This window comes from Lissotriton helveticus, chromosome 3_1 (genome assembly GCF_964261635.1).
Source record: "Lissotriton helveticus chromosome 3_1, aLisHel1.1, whole genome shotgun sequence".
Taxonomy (NCBI): Eukaryota; Metazoa; Chordata; class Amphibia; order Caudata; family Salamandridae; genus Lissotriton; species Lissotriton helveticus.
In genome coordinates, this window is record NC_136061.1 from 1,167,432,643 (window position 1) to 1,167,448,687 (window position 16,045).

General features: G+C 44.2%; 1 protein-coding gene across 11 annotated transcripts in view; it reads right to left on the reverse strand.

The window, feature by feature from the left end:
* The window catches only part of R3HDM1 (R3H domain containing 1), a 536,983-nt gene that overhangs the window by 252,606 nt on the left and 268,332 nt on the right, over positions 1-16,045 (reverse strand). For 7 of the 11 annotated variants that reach the window (XM_078681797.1, XM_078681794.1, XM_078681795.1 and 4 more), the window contains one exon: positions 4,617-4,871. The exons of the other annotated variants lie outside the window; for them this stretch is intronic. In XM_078681797.1, coding sequence (XP_078537923.1) covers positions 4,617-4,871 — 255 coding nt within the window. The remainder of the gene's footprint in view (positions 1-4,616; positions 4,872-16,045) is intronic. 11 annotated transcript variants of the gene reach the window in all.

Here is a 16,045-nt window from a genome sequence, read left to right on the forward strand (position 1 = left end):
TTGGCTCTTCCCCACATAAGCACCATACGCAAACATAAAATTTCAGCATATCCCTCTGTATATAAGCTTTTGTTTTCACTATAGATATGTACCTATCTTTGAGTATTACTTTGTATACACATGTAAAATAATTATGTTGTGGAGAGAAAAAATAATAAAAATAAATAAATAAAAATCATCTTTGGTCTACATGTACATACTTCCATTGTGCATCTATGTACCTTCCATGTACTTGGATCTGTGTGTCTGTTACTTTTCTCCTGAAAAAGCATATCCAATGCACTACCCTATTTCTCATACTGTGCCTCTATCAATATCTTTAATCTACATATACTTACCTCCTTTATGTATCTATATGCTTTTAATGTACTTATGGATCTATATATTTATCACTTTCTTCTAATTTAGAATTTCCAATGCACTATCCTATTTCTCAGCCTATACTTCGCTCAATATATCTTCTAGCCCAACCTTCTGACTCATTACAAACTTATTTCTACTACTCCTTCCAATGCACTACCTTATCTCTCATCCTATACATCTAGCAATATATCCTCTACATCCAGTCTTTCATTTATCCCAAACCCCATACCACTACTATGATAACCAAAATAACCCTTTCCAGACTCTCTCCTACTCTACCCCTCCTTGCATCATCTTTTTACTATACCGATCCCCTAAAACAAACCTTTCTAAATTCTTCCCTCTGACTCCTCCCCTCCAAAACTCCTTTTTACTCATCCAAAAGCCTTCTCTTACTGCCAAGAACTAAAGAAAAAAAATCCTTCACTCTTTTATCCCTCCACTATCCTTTTCAATCAAAACGAACAGACTAATATGTTCACTTCTCAAATTCCATATTCAACTATACTAATTCACCACTAATCCTTTATTGGATTCCAGAGTAGCGTGCTACTCACCAATAAAGAGTCCAAACACCCCATCAGGTGTAAAAGCGCTATATAAATGCAAACCTTTTTCATTTCTACCCCTCCCCAAACCTTCTCAATCCAAATAACTGACTAACATGTCCACCACTAAAATTACTCTCAGGTTTCACCATACTAATTCAACACTAATCCTGATGGGTTCCAGAGTAGCGTGCTACTTGCGCTTCAAAACCCATCAGGGTTAGCAAGCGCTATATAAATACAAACCTCTTTCCCTCTTCTATCCCGCTACCTACCCTTCTCTACCCAAATAACTGAATAACATATGCACTACTCAAATTACTTTATATTTTACAATACTAATTTTCAACACTAATCCTTTATGGGTTCCTGAGTGGCGTGCTACTCGCCAGAAAAGCGCTTCAACACCCATCAGGGGTAACAAGTGCTATATGAATGCAAATCTTTCTTCCCCTTTTATCCCTCCGCTATCCTTCTCACTCCAAATAACTGACTAATATCCACCACTGAAATTACTTCATATTTCACCATATTAATTTACCACTAATCCTTTACAGGCTTCCTGAATAGCGTGTGTCAACAAGCACTATATAAATACAAACCTTTGTCCTCATCTATCCTTCTGCTATCATTCCAAATAACTGACTAACCTATCCACCACTTAAAATGTACTTGCATGTTTCACTATACTAATTCAACACTAATATTCGATGGGTCCAGGAGTAGCGTGCTACTCGCCGAAAAATCTCTTTGACGCCTCGTCAGGGGTAGTAAGCTCTATATAAATGCAATTACAATACAATACCATATATCTTCCTCCCGGAGGATGTGGAGTTAACCTACAGAGATATGGAGTATTTATCACCTGGGATAGTAAGTCCGTCCTGGAGACTTCTTTCAGGTCTCCAGGACTTCCATTACATTAGTTCTTGGTAGGATTCTTTCTGTATAAAGAGGTCCTGCTTCTCTTCAAATTTCACCAACAATCTAATGGGCTATCAAATGAAAGGTTCCATACGCATAGTTAACAACTCAGACGTATTGCAAGACTGCAAGACTGGCAGAGAAGGTCAACAAACCTTAACTAACACTCACACATGCAGAGCATTTTCCGGCTCTTAAATTCTTCAAGTCTGCATTGACTATATGCAGTGCAGGCATCATTAGCATCTCTGGTAGAAAGACAATACAATTTTAAAATTAACAGTTTCAGAAATTAAATTAAAAAGGCATTATTCTGAAGTTGCTGGATAGACACTATGCTAATTCCTTCTACTACAGTACTACTGCCAGCTTGTTGAAAACTGCCCACTATTTTCAAATCTCTCTAGTTTCCTCATTAATTGGTCTGTACAATGTGGACACTCAATGCCCGGTCTTTCTTTTTGTACGGCCACTGCCTTAAGTGCGGATTCCTTGAATTCCCCTTTCTGGTCACCAATCCAAATAGTCCTTATGGAAAATGTTTTCAGGGGAGATTTTACAGTAGTTTCGCTTAGATGTTGTGAATTTCAAGTCTTTCAGGGCCTCCAGAAAAAGGGCCTCTATTTTTGTGCACAATCTTCTACTGAGGTGATTTCTTGAAGATAATACCTCCTTTCTTGGGTTAACTCTTTTCCTTGGGCAGCTTAAGACACAGTAGCTTGAGACGTTATGCCTTTAAAAATATATGGATCCACCACTCTGGTTTCTTCTCATGCAACACTCCATCCCAAGTCATAGAAATTGGGACCCCAGGAATGCAGGGGTGATCGTTTATGTTTGAGTCTCAGAAAAGGACATAGTAGTCAACTACAGAAAGAACAAACATGGGAGTTCCCCATCTCTGCCTTGAGATAGCATGCTCAAACGCCCTCTTCAAACTTCCCCATGTGGCCCTTCCAACGTACGCTTGAGTTACAGAGAAAGGTGGTAATCTTAGAGCTCAGCTGGCATCAACTCCTTATAATACATGTTTAATATTCACATATAGGCTTCAGCTCCAGGAAATATTTGTGGTCATACATCATGTGAGCGAAATCTCATAGAGGAGTAGGTTTATTATTAAATTTGGATGAAAAAGTTTGTTACTAGAGCCCGTAATCCATACTGCCAGAATATTTGTAATTTCATAGTGGGATAAGTGCTGCATGGCCAGAGTAAGTAGCACAATAAACTGTTAGCCTGATTAAATTATTAACATTTGTTAACTTTATGCACATTTATATTTAATAGAAAGATAGAAATGTCCAACGTTCAACACAAATAGCTCTAACCTATAAAGAAAAAGCACTTAAAAGGAATACAGAACATGCTGAAAGAAACATTGTCAGAAACACATGCACACACACATGAAAACACGGACCAAATACTGAAAATTCCCACAAGTCTGAAGCAGGCATATTTCTGGGTCGACACTATTCATCTTCTCTGTATTTTGTTCACATTTTGCATGTTTACATGGGAGTTATTTACACCAAATAACAAATGAAGTCTGAACAGACTTCATATGACTCACAAAATCTCATTCAAAGAAATGAATGGACATGATGAGAAGTAAAGCATGCAACTGAAATATACGCTGTGGTAACCTTGTTGTTTGTGACACAAACATGAAATCAGTTCACATTATAACTTTACACTGAAAAGTATGACCATAAAGTGGAATTAAATTCACATTTTTACTGGCAATAGGTACTTCTATATGGGTGGTTAAAAACAGCATTTTGGAACCTTATAAAAACAGTACGTCATATCTAATTAAATCAAAAACATGTAGTAGATGGCTCAATTGAAGGTTCTTTCATTTCCTGCAAAGCAGGCTTCAGTTTGAGGGTATGAGGCTTTAAGAAAAACATATATGTAAGACAAATAAAAATATCAATGATGACAGGACCATGTTCTACACATTTAGCACCTAATACCATAGTATCAGATATTCTCTAAAGAATACAGTGGTCAAATCTGCATTTTACAGTAGGCTCATAAACATGATTATTTTTTTAAGCGATGGACTTACAGTTAGCAGTTGAATTTACCCGTTTTGTGGTAAAGTGATAACTAAGAGAAAGAGAAACTATAGAAAAGTGCATCATTGTTCTCAATTGTAAGAACAGGACATTTTAGCAGAGCAGGTAGACCTAAAATAAAGTGTTAACAGTGTTATTTGTGGCTGGTTATATGTTGACAGGCAGAGAGGTGTGGCTTTGGCCTTTAAGACACCAAATTCAGAAAACTACCAGCCTCATTGACCACGATAACACTTACGGTTAATGTTCTGTAGTGAAGATGTAATAGAAGCATTTATTTTCACACGTGTATGTTTCACCGAGTACCACAGAAGTTACAAAGAAATTAGAATGCCAACCCTTAGGCAAGCAAGAAGACCGGCAAATATAATAACGGTGAGAACATTATTTGCAATTAAGTAGGATAAAAGAGAAACATTTCACCACTATTGTGCATGTTTACCAAAAAAGACTGTCTTGAACTACAGGCAGAAAACATCCTTACTGACCAACAAATTTGCAACTGAATAAAATATAATTTGATTTAGGATGAAAAACTAGTACATTAATCAATTAAGAGGCTTTTTTCTTTTAAAGAGAGCAGAATTAAAAATAAAAGCATTTAAAGAATACAAAGCACATTTGTTCATGCAGATATTTATACATCAATTTATGATATTCTACATGGGTAACACAACATCCAGCCTCAGATACCAACCTGTTTGTGGGTTGATCAGAATACTGCCAGGTGGTATGCCTGTGGCTTCCAACGGAAGCAAAAAGAAGCTAGTGCTAGTAGGTGCCACTTGCCCGCTCAGACCACCATCAAAGGAAAGAGAGTTACTAGTGCTGACAGGTGGGTAGACGGCAGGTGTGCCATGAGAAGGCTGGCTTAGAGCTGATACTGGAAGAGGCAGCTGGGTGTGGGAGAGAGAACCAGTGGACGACCCTACACTACTAGAAGACTCTGAACCTAGGAAAGGAGTAATGAGAAAGCATTTACCTACAGATAAAAATATCATTCTTATTTCAGTAGAATACAAAGAACGTATTTGTAACATGCAGATGCTCAAATTCCTTTAACTGTAAAGAATAGACAACGAAAAACGAAAGGACATATCTCAGCAATGCAAACACTGCATGCAAACAACGTCAAGCCACTTTCCACCTATAAAACCGCAGTACACGAAGAAGCATCTCAGGACAAGTACCTTAATGTGCATTTACAAAAAACAAGGAGCCTCACGCCACAAGCAAACAAATCAAAGCTCTAACCCTACTATGTATATCACATAAGAATGAAATGATCACGCACAACAAGCTCAACGTTTCACAAAAATGAAGAACTCAAAATGATGTGAGTAGCTAAAAAGGGTCTGAAGCATTAAAATTTACTTAAAGAAGGAGTAGTTTCTGTCCTGTAACTCCAGTTCTGTAGTAGGGGTATCTCTGTTATAGTCATAATCTAGTGAATAGTCCCGCCCATGTGCGTGGACCCCGGCAATCAAAAATAATCTCTTAAGTTGTCAAAATCATGCAGAAACTGCAAAGACACTTAAGAGAGAATTTAAAGACAAATAATGCAGCCTATAACACAGGCTACACTGTCCAGTACTTCAACTAGAAATTCCACCAAATAACACCACACATAAGACATCCAGCCCAGTTTCTACCAAGAGAAACTTGCCTCTACCCTTAAAAACACTCTGGAATAATAGAGAGGAAGGCATGGACAGACAAGCCCCATAGGCTGCCATTATGTGGCTTAAACAGGATACTGTGCCTTTAAGGAAACCTTCTAGAACCTTCTCCCAGTATCCCAGAATGCATAGCAGGTCCAACTGACTTCAGTTCTTTTTGAAGGCGTAAAAACGCCAGACCTGTAGCATTACTTACATGAACAATTCTCCACCGGGGAGGAGGGCGGGCGCTTATGACTATAACAGAGATACCCCTACTACAGAACTGGAGTTACAGGACAGAAACTACTCCTTCTGTAGTAGGGGATCTCTGTGTATAGTCATAATCTAGTGAATAGAATGGCAAGCCCATCCCCACACCAAAGCGGCGGTGGAGAAAGAACAGAACGCCACTATTGTGCGAACAAATTCCGCAGCGAAGCCTGCCCAACCTGAGCGTCTGCCCTGGCATCAGAGTCCAGGCAGTAATGCTTAGCAAAGGTATGAACCGACTTCCAAGTGGCGGCCTTGCAGATTTCTGCAATCGGCACATTACGGAGCAAGGCTGTCGTGGCAGCTTTGCCCCTGGTGGAATGAGCCTTAGGCTTACCTCCTAAGGTCTTATTAGCTTTTTGGTAACACAATTGTATGCAGGACACAATCCACCTAGAAATGGACTGCTTAGAGGTGGCAAGACCCGTCCTGACTGATCCATGATTGATGAACAATTGGTCTGACCTACGAATATCTTTGGTCTTATCCAGATAAAATTTCAACACCCTCCTCACATCCAGGGAATGCAAAGATCGTTCCGCCGGAGAGGAAAGATTCTGAAAAAACGTAGGCAAAGTTATGGTCTGGTTGACATGAAAATCAGAAATAACCTTGGGAAGAAATTTAGGGTGAGTACGCATCACAACCTTAGCAGCATGAAATACAGTATAAGGTTCATAACAACACAACGCCTGAATTTCACTCACCCTGCGGGCCGATGTAATGGCCACGAGGAACGCCGCCTTCCAGGACAGGTGCTGCAACGAAGCCTTGTGAATGGGTTCAAAAGGCTCCTTCATCAATCTGGACAGCACCACATTCATTTCCCATGAAGGCGAGGGAAGCCTGACAGGAGGGAACACCTTCTTCAATCCTTCCAGAAAGTCTTTGATCACAGGGATCTGGAAAAAAGAAGTCTGTGAAGGGCATCTCCTGTAGGCAGTCAATGCAGCAAGATGAACCTTAATGGAATGAACATTAAGGCCAGACTGCGCCAAATGTAAAAGGTAAGGGAGGATGACATCTTCCTTGCAGGATGTAGGGTCATGGTTCTTAGACTGGCACCAGATACAAAACCTCTTCCACTTGTAAGCATATGAAGTCCTAGTGGAAGGCCTCTTAGACTCCTTCAGTATGACCATGCAATCTTCGGGCAGATTCAGATGGCCATATTGCACTATCTCAGGAGCCATGCCGCCAAACTCAAAGACGAGAGGCTGGGGTGTAACATCCGCCCCCCGAACTTCGTGAGAAGGTCCGGCCTGCACGGCAACCGAATGTGAGGAAGGAGAGATCGGTGAAGCAGGTCCGGGAACCTCCACTGCCTGGGCCACTCCGGGGCAATGAGTATCATCCGAGCCCTGGACCGGGCCAGCTTGATGAGTACCGCCGGAATCAGGGGAATGGGTGGAAAAGCGTACAGAAAGCTGTTCGACCAGCTTATCCATAACGCATTCCCCAGCGTCCCCTGCTGGTAGTACCTGGAGGCGAAGTCTCGGCATTTGTTGTTTTCGGCGGTGGCGAACAGATCTATGTCTGGGGTTCCCCACCTCGCGAAGACGTCTCCTAGTACTTCGTCGTTTATGACCCATTCGTGGTTTTCCTGAATCAGTCTGCTCAGTGCGTCTGCCTGAACATTCTGCACACCTGGCAGGTGGGTAGCCGTTATCGTCAGTCCTCTGGCCAGGAGCCAGTGCCAGATCGCCTGCGCCTCCTGCGACAGAGTGCGAGATCTCGAGCCCCCCTGCTTGTTGAGGTAGTACATCGTGGTAGTGTTGTCCGTTTGCACAAGCAGGGAGCTGGTCTGGAAGGACGGAAGAAAGGCCTTCAGTGCCAAGTGAACAGCTCTGAGTTCCAGGAAGTTGATGTGATACGAGGCCTCCACTGGCGACCACGTTCCCTGAATCTGTAGAGTCCCGGAGTGCGCTCCCCATCCCAGGAGAGAAGCATCCGTCACGACAGTCTGCGTGGGAATGTCCTTGTGAAAAGGAACCCCTTTGAGGAGATGCCCCACCGAACACCACCACTTCAGAGACTGAAGAGCATGCAGAGACAGTCGTATCCTGTCGTCCCAGGATCCTTTCCTCTGATCCCACTGGTCTTCCAAGCACTCCTGCAGCGGTCTCATGTGCAGTCGTGCGTGCGGCGTCAGGAAGATACAAGAGGCCATCGATCCCAGTAGAGAAGACACCGTCCTCACTGTTGTAGATGGAGTCGTCATAAGAGCCTGAGCCTTCCGAAGGAGAGATAATCGTCCCTCTTCCGAAGGAGACACGCTTGCTGACAGCGTATTGATGGAGGCTCCCAAGTACTGTATGCATTGGACCGGAGTCGGGACAGACTTGGCCATGTTGATGTGCAACCCCAGCTTGTTCAAGAGAACGCACGTCTTCTGGAAGTGTGCTCGCGCTTCCGAGAAGGAGGATGCCTTGATCAACCAATCGTCCAGGTACGGGTAGACAAACACCTTGTTCTTCCGCAGGTGTACTGCCACCACCGCCATGCACTTCGAGAACGTTCTCGGCGCAGACTTCAGTCCGAATGGGAGTACTGTGTATTGATAATGATTGGTGCCGACTTGGAACCGCAGGAACTTCCTGTGTTTGTGTGCAATGGGCACATGGAAGTAAGCATCCCGTAGGTCGATAGCACAGAGCCAGTCTCCCTGTTGCAACTGAGGATAAATCTGATGCAACAACAGCATGCGAAACTTTTCCCTGCGAATCCATTTGTTTGCCTGTCGCAAGTCCAGAATGGGCCTGAACTCGTTCTTGTCCTTGTCCTTCTTGCGAACCAGGAAGAACCGGGAGTACAGACCTCTTCCTCTCTGGGACAGAGGCACGTCTTCTATCGCCCTTTTCCTTAACAGGGTATCGGCCTCCACCTGGAGCTCTAGCAGCTGAAACCGCGAGCTGACCGGAGGAATCGATGGAGGCGGGCTGGTGAACCGAAGACTGTATCCATTGCAAACAATATTCAGCACCCACTTGTCCTGAGTAATTTTTCTCCACTCTGCCAGAAAAAATTGAATGCTTCCCCCTACCGGAGTGGGTAACGGATCCGGGAGAAGTAAGTACCTAGGGCCTAGACCCAGCTTGGCCCTTGGGGGCCGGAGCAGACTGCTGGCCTCCCCTGCCCCTCTGGCGCTTCTGGAACGGCTTACGGAACTGTTGTTGTTGTTGCGATTGTCCCGAAGCCTGGCCACGTCCACGGCCTTGTCCACCGAACCGCCGTTGGAAAGGGCGGTACGCCTTCTTCGCCTCCTTAGGCTTCTCGAGGCCCACAGCCGTGAGCGTCTCAGCCTCCGCCTTCATGCGGGCCATCTCATCGTCCGCATGCTTCCCAAAGAGAGTCTTGCCGGAGAACGGCAGGTTGGCCACCCTCTGCTGTGCGTCCGGTTTCAGGGACGTAAGACGGAGCCAGGCGTGACGTCTTTGGTTGATTCCATGGCAAAACCCATGAGCAGCCAACAGGGAAGAGTCCGCTGCAGCGCTGATGATCTGGTTGGCCACCAGCATCCCTTCACTCAGCACTTCCTGAAAGTCCGCACGCTGCTCGCGAGGCAAGTGCTCCGCAAAACGCTCGAGGGAGTCCCAGAGAGCGCGGTCGTATCGGCCCAACAGCGCTGTGGCACTCGCAGCCTTCATGGAGGTAGCGGCTGTTCCACAGACCTTTCTCCCTGCCGAATCCATCTACCTGGACTCCTTATCCGGGGGAACCGTGGACGACGGTGTGGCGGCATGTTGTTTGCGTGCCGCCGTCACAATTACGGAGTCCGGAGGGGGTTCCGCTCTCAGAAAGGCCGGATCCGAATCCGGGGCCCGGTACTTCCTCAGCAACCTCGATGGCGCCGCCTTCGTCACCGCGGGGGTGAGGAAAAGGTCCATAGCTGGTTCCTCCAGGCCCGGAACCAGAGGCAGGAGAGGGCGAGACAGGTGTTTTTGGTGCAACGTCTCAAATATCACCGATGTTTTAGGCGTGGGCACCGTCAGGGGTATGCCCAGCTTCGCAGCGCCTCTCAAGAGGACATCCTGGAACGCCACCAGGTCATCAATCGGGGACACCCTCGTGTCCGGTGATCCCGACAGGGTAGGAGAATACTCCCTGGAACCAGAGGATCTTGTGCGGGATCGAGATTCGCGCCTCCTATGGCGGCGTCTCGACCGCGTGGACGATCTGTGTCGCGATCTGTCCCGCCTTCCAGAGCGAGAGCGAGAGCGAGACCTGCCAGTCCGTGGCCGCCCCACCGGTTTCCGCGGAGGGGTCTTCCTTGGAGCCTCCTGGGGGGCAGGTTTTGGGGTCCCCTTAGGAGGTACAGGCAAATACGGCAGCGAAGTGGACCTCGGCGGAGGAACTATCGGCTGCGGGGCGGGCCCATGCGGAGGGACCGGTGGTGGTGGGTCGTCCGCTGGAAGTGGAGGCAGGGGCGGAGGATCCTCCTTAGGAAGAGGGGGAGGAGGGACCTCCTTAGGAATAGGCTGGGGTGTCGACCGAGGCCGAGATGGAGTGTACACCGCAGAGTACACCGAGCCCGGTGACCCCTTAGGCGAAGGGGGCTGAGAGCCTGCCTCTTCAGCTGGTGATAGCTTCCTCTTGCGTCCCCCACTGGAAGCAGCGTGACTTCTGGGACTAGAATCCCTCTTGCGCCGTTTTGGAGAGACTGAACGACTCCTAGACGCCGACCTCTGTCTGCTCGACGTCGAGCGTCGCTTTTCAGGCGTCGAAGGACGCTTCCGGGTCTCCGGCGTCGAACACCGCCTCCGCGACGTCGACCTCTTCTTCCTCGGCGTCGAACGCCGATCCCTCGACGTCGACCTCTTCCTCCGCGACGTCGTACGCCGCCTCCGCGACGTCGAACGGTCCGTCCTCGACGACGAGCGTCGATGCCGCCGTCTAGATGCTCTCGACGTCGAGGAGCCCCTCGACGCCGACCGGTGCTTCGCCGGCGACCGGCGGTGTCGCCTCGACGGCGAGCGCCGATGCCTGCTCCGTCCATGACGTCGGTAAGAAGACCTCGACGTCGACGGTGATGATGAGGACGTCGACGGCGGCTTCGTCAGCGGTGCCTTCGACGTCGAGCCATCACGGCGTCTCGACCCGGAGCCCCGGGGAGAAGGGGAGCACACCGCCGTCATCCCTCTCGACGTCGATGCCACCGACGTCGACGGAGACCGGGACCGCTTGCTGGACTTCCTGCCCCTGGGGAGCCCCCCAGAGGCCTCAGCAGAGGCAGAGGGAACCTTCCCGGACTGCCCAGACCCACCTGCAGCCTGCAGACGCCTCTCCTCAAGGCCAGACAGCCTGATCCTCGCCCTTTCCTTCAGAGTACGAGTGGTAAACTGCTGGCAGATGACACACTCCTCAGGGACATGATCTTCAGGGAGGCAGACAATGCAGACCTCATGTGGATCACCCTTGGCCTTCTTCCTCCCACATGCTGGACACTTCACAAAGAGTCCAGGCATTTTAGAGCCCTAAAATACCTGAAGCAGCACACAGAAGAGAAAGAGAACACCAAGAGAGTAAACTGCAACACTTTTAAAACACAAAAGTGCCAAAATATGCAATAAACCCTTGAAACAAGGGAGAGCCCAATGCCAGGGTCCTGTAAGCAGGAGCCGGAAAAAAGAATTGAAGTCAGTTGGACCTGCTATGCATTCTGGGATACTGGGAGAAGGTTCTAGAAGGTTTCCTTAAAGGCACAGTATCCAGTTGAAATGAAATGAATGAAATGATCACGCACAACAAGCTCAACGTTTCACAAAAATGAAGAACTCAAAATGATGTGAGGAGCTAAAAAGGGTCTGAAGCATTAAAATTTACTTAAAGAACCTTCTCTTAGTGATACATATTCCAGAATGACCGAGTAGAACGCAATTCAATATTCCAAGCTAAATTAAAGAAAAGCATACTACTGAGACAATGCTATACAGGGGGTAAATTAAGTATTCATAAGCACTGGCCCGCATTTTTGAGAAATGGTTATAAATTCAGAGAGGCATGGAGACAAAGGATGTTACAATGACGCACCTCATAACGGTGGCACTGAACCTGAATGCATAGAAGTGGTATGTTTCTCTATGGAAGCAACACAGGTTCTGAACCAATGACCAACTGAAACACAGAACTAGGGTGATAGGTCTTTATCTGTGCATTTATAATCAAAAGTAACTCCTCTCACAAATATCCCAAAAGGTTTGCAATTAATGATTTTGGATAAAAGCATTCACTGGAAAACTCCCAAATCACATTAAAATGCTTTCTTTTTCTAGCTGTACTAAACAATGAGACAATAAAAAATGAACATCACAAAATGAACAGTCTAAATGTTCTACAGCAGATACAAGTACTGCTGAGGTCTATATGAGGCTATTACATGGTAGATGTTTTAAAACAAAACCTAAGCATGAGCAGGCCACCACTAGTTTTCTAAGCAGAAATATAACAAGGTCATGTACAAAATAATGAAAAACAGGTTAATTTCCACTACAAGTTGCAAAATATGCTTCACTATTACATCACAAAAGAGAGCAGGTGATTCAACACTCCTCAATCCTTGTGATCCTTCACAGTACAAATTCACACCTACAGTCTCATGCATTGAGTATTACCAAAGAAGACTGTAACCTGAAGAGCCAGGGATCAAAGAGTCTAAAGGGATGACCCAAACAAATTGAACACATACAAACATTGACAAGTGTGATGTGCATAGGCGTTACTGCGGATCAATGTACAGTAAGATGGGCTCATTAAAACGTTTGGTTACGTTCAGAGACTATTGGTAATGTGCACATTACAATTTCTACAAGTACAAAAAGATATATATTTTGCAAAGGCCTTTTATACACTGCTAGTTTAGGATTAAGTTGTTCAATACCAATGTGCTTGGCATGATGAGCACAATAATACTCATGTTTAAAGAGGAAGCTATCAAAAAATGTTTCACAGATATCCTACACACTTGTGTTTGGAAGGGAACTTTCCTCTTGAAGCATCAAACATACAATTCAGGCCTGCCCAGATATAGGTTTCTAATTAAGACAACTGTTACCAATCAAACAAAACTTACACCTTCACAAAGAAACAACATTTTACAAAAAACATGGTTGTTACCAAACAAACTGAAACACTGTAATTCCACTACGAGGATAATCATTTGGTAACCTTATGTATCTTTCGTTTCAATGTAAAGTTTAACTAGTAGGAGTACTATGGATACAAAAGGACTGGTATCTTGTTTTATAGATTGGTTTGCTGAGCTCCAATGGAGAGTCCCTCAATACAATACCAGTGTGTGCACACACATACACACATGTTAAACAATGGTAATAGTTTGTAATTGTGGTTATGTCACAGCTTCAAATGAAAAGGCATATCTGTGTTTCAATAACTGATGCCATTCAAAGATTCTGCACAGAAAGTACTAAAAAAGATAACCAGATTTAGTTTTGGCAAGGCTTTGTGCAACTGGGTTGTGTATATGTGGTTTGTTGGTCCCAAGACCTATGGTGAGAATCCTGAAAAAGTTCATAAATCACTTTAAGGGGTTGACTGTACTCATGAGAATAAATTATAACTGTGTCAGTTAAAACGTAATCCATTGCCATCTAATCTAGACATGCATATATACCCAGAGGGAACATTTAGCATTCCCAAAGATAACCAATCAACACCTATAATTATTGCAGAACATTTGAAAATGTTAAAATCTTGATTTTGTTTCAGTGTTAATTTCTAAAGTGAAAGCAATTTTCCAATGCCTCCCCAATTTACTTAACCCATTATGTGAAATTTGAAATAATCGGTATATATACTTTATCCTACTTTTCATCTCACATATGTAGGGTTAGTGTCGCAATCATATTCCTATCTCATAATGGTCTTTTAGAAACAATAGACTATTGCTTCTCAGAGGTCTATGTGCATATTTTGTATGCTATGTTACCTGCGAGCAGGTGGGCTAGGCATACATAAGTTATGAGCTACCTAATCTATGTAGCACATATGTATTTGTTAGGGGGACTATATGTTCAACCCCCAATCATCCCCAGAAATTCACAGAAAACAAAGTTAAAGAGCAGTTATGATTAGCATTAATATAGGATTACAGAAACCTCCAAAATTCACCTAAAAAGCAACAGTTCATGTGCAGTGATGATTACAAAACAAAACCTAAAAATACTGAAAGGAAATTAACCAGAACTTGTGCCTCAGTCATGCACGGCTCACGACCGCACTTAAAAAAAAAAAAAAATCACAGATGACATGTTCAATGACATAGTAACTGCATTTCAACAGTATGTTTGTAGTTTTTCAGTATGTATAGATTTTACACAGTGGGAGATGTCACTGTATAGTTAGTATTTAGCAGCTGCACTTCCCATTAAAAATGCATTTTTTTTATTTGCTCCTACTTTGGCTCATCAAATGGCTACACAATTCTATTCATCCTCTTAAAATAGTCGAGTAAGGTCAGTCAGGCCAAATGTCTTGCTTTTCCTTGTATGGGGAAAAAAGTTAAGGAGATAAAAACATTTATTTTCTTCCCAATTAGCGCGATTGGGAAATTTTGTTCACACCCACAGCCAAAACCACTGAACAGATTTACACAAAATTTAGCATGAAAGCACAACTTGACTCAGAAAGCGTGCCTTTGTTGGTTTTGTTGTAAATTAATTAAGTAGTTTGAGATATTAGCATTTAATAAAGGCGCTGGGTGGGCTTGAAAGGTCTAAAGCTGAAAAGCCATTTGTTGATTTGCTTATAACTTATGAATTTGAATGAAATGTGACTGACACGTGTTTAGACTACTGGTATTTTGTGCAGATCCATCAAGTGAGTCAGTTAAAAAGAGGGGCTGTGGAAATATAATGTTCATTTGCTTACAAATTGGGCACCTGTCTGATGAGACTGCACAAAATTTGTCAGAAGCTTGGAAGGATTAGTTTTCTATTACTACTAAGTTTTCAGCCAATCTATCAAAAGGGACGAAGTGAAGGGGAAGGTAATAAAAATTAATTTGCTTATAACTTAAGTACTGTTTAATGAATCTGCAGTAAATGTGGGTAGCACTTAGCAAATTGCACCCAGCGCAAGCATTTTAGGTTTTGAGGCTATCAAATGGAGAGTAGGAAAAATAATATTTTAGAGTCACTAATAACTGTGGCACTCAATAGGTTTGCATCAAATTTGGCAAACACTTACTACAATTGGCCTTCTTTGGTTACTTTTAGGTTTGTGCAGACCCATCGAAAATAAACAAAAAAAAACAAAAAAGGAGGGGAGAAAGTGCTTATATGCGAATAAAATTGGTACTGTATGACTGATGAATCTGTACAAAATATGGCAGCATCTATTAAAGATTTGTCTTCTATTGCTCTATCAAATCTAAAGGTGAGAGGCAATAACATTTTCAGCTGCTCATAATTGTAGCATTGTTTGATGAATCTGCATCAAATGCGGCAGGTACTTAGCAAGTTACATCCAGTCCGGATTTTTCAGCTTTCAATCCAAAGACAGTGGCAGGGCTGGAAGGGGAATAATTACAGTGGTTTTATATGTTTAAGCCATAAACATAACTCACTTTTTTAACAGTGGAATTTTTTAGCGACTTTTTTTCTTAAGTTCTACTTAATTTATTAGCCACGGCCAAGCCCCGCACCCAAACCCTGTTAACAGTGGAGGTTGGGTGTAGGTCCCAACGCACTGCTGGTATCCAACCACCACCGTGCATGGCCTTGGACACAGGGTGACTGAACTGTGGCCAAGCCCTGTGCCCAACCTCACCAGGTATCCACCCTAAGCCGCACATAGACGAAGGGGGTTAACCACAGACTTTTAATGGTTTTTAGTTGCCATTTCTCACAGCAACCTAGCTTTGGGAGGTGGGGGTTTGAGGATCTTTAGGTTTTCTTTTGTTTTTGGTCTTTTGTTTTTTAATTTCTTTATTTTCTCCCATCCAATCTGTTTGGCAAACCGCCACTCTTGCAATTTTCAATTAGATTTGTATTTTGTTTGCTGCACCAGATTTGCACCATGCATTCCATGCAAAATAGAACAAAAACCCCCAGGTATGGGTTCACGTCTTCGTCCTGTCGAACCAGCAACTCCTGAACAACATTCAGAATGCCACCACTTGGCTCCACCTGTGCCTGGTTGCTCTCATACTTGTTAGTGTGTACTTGTTCTCATTCCG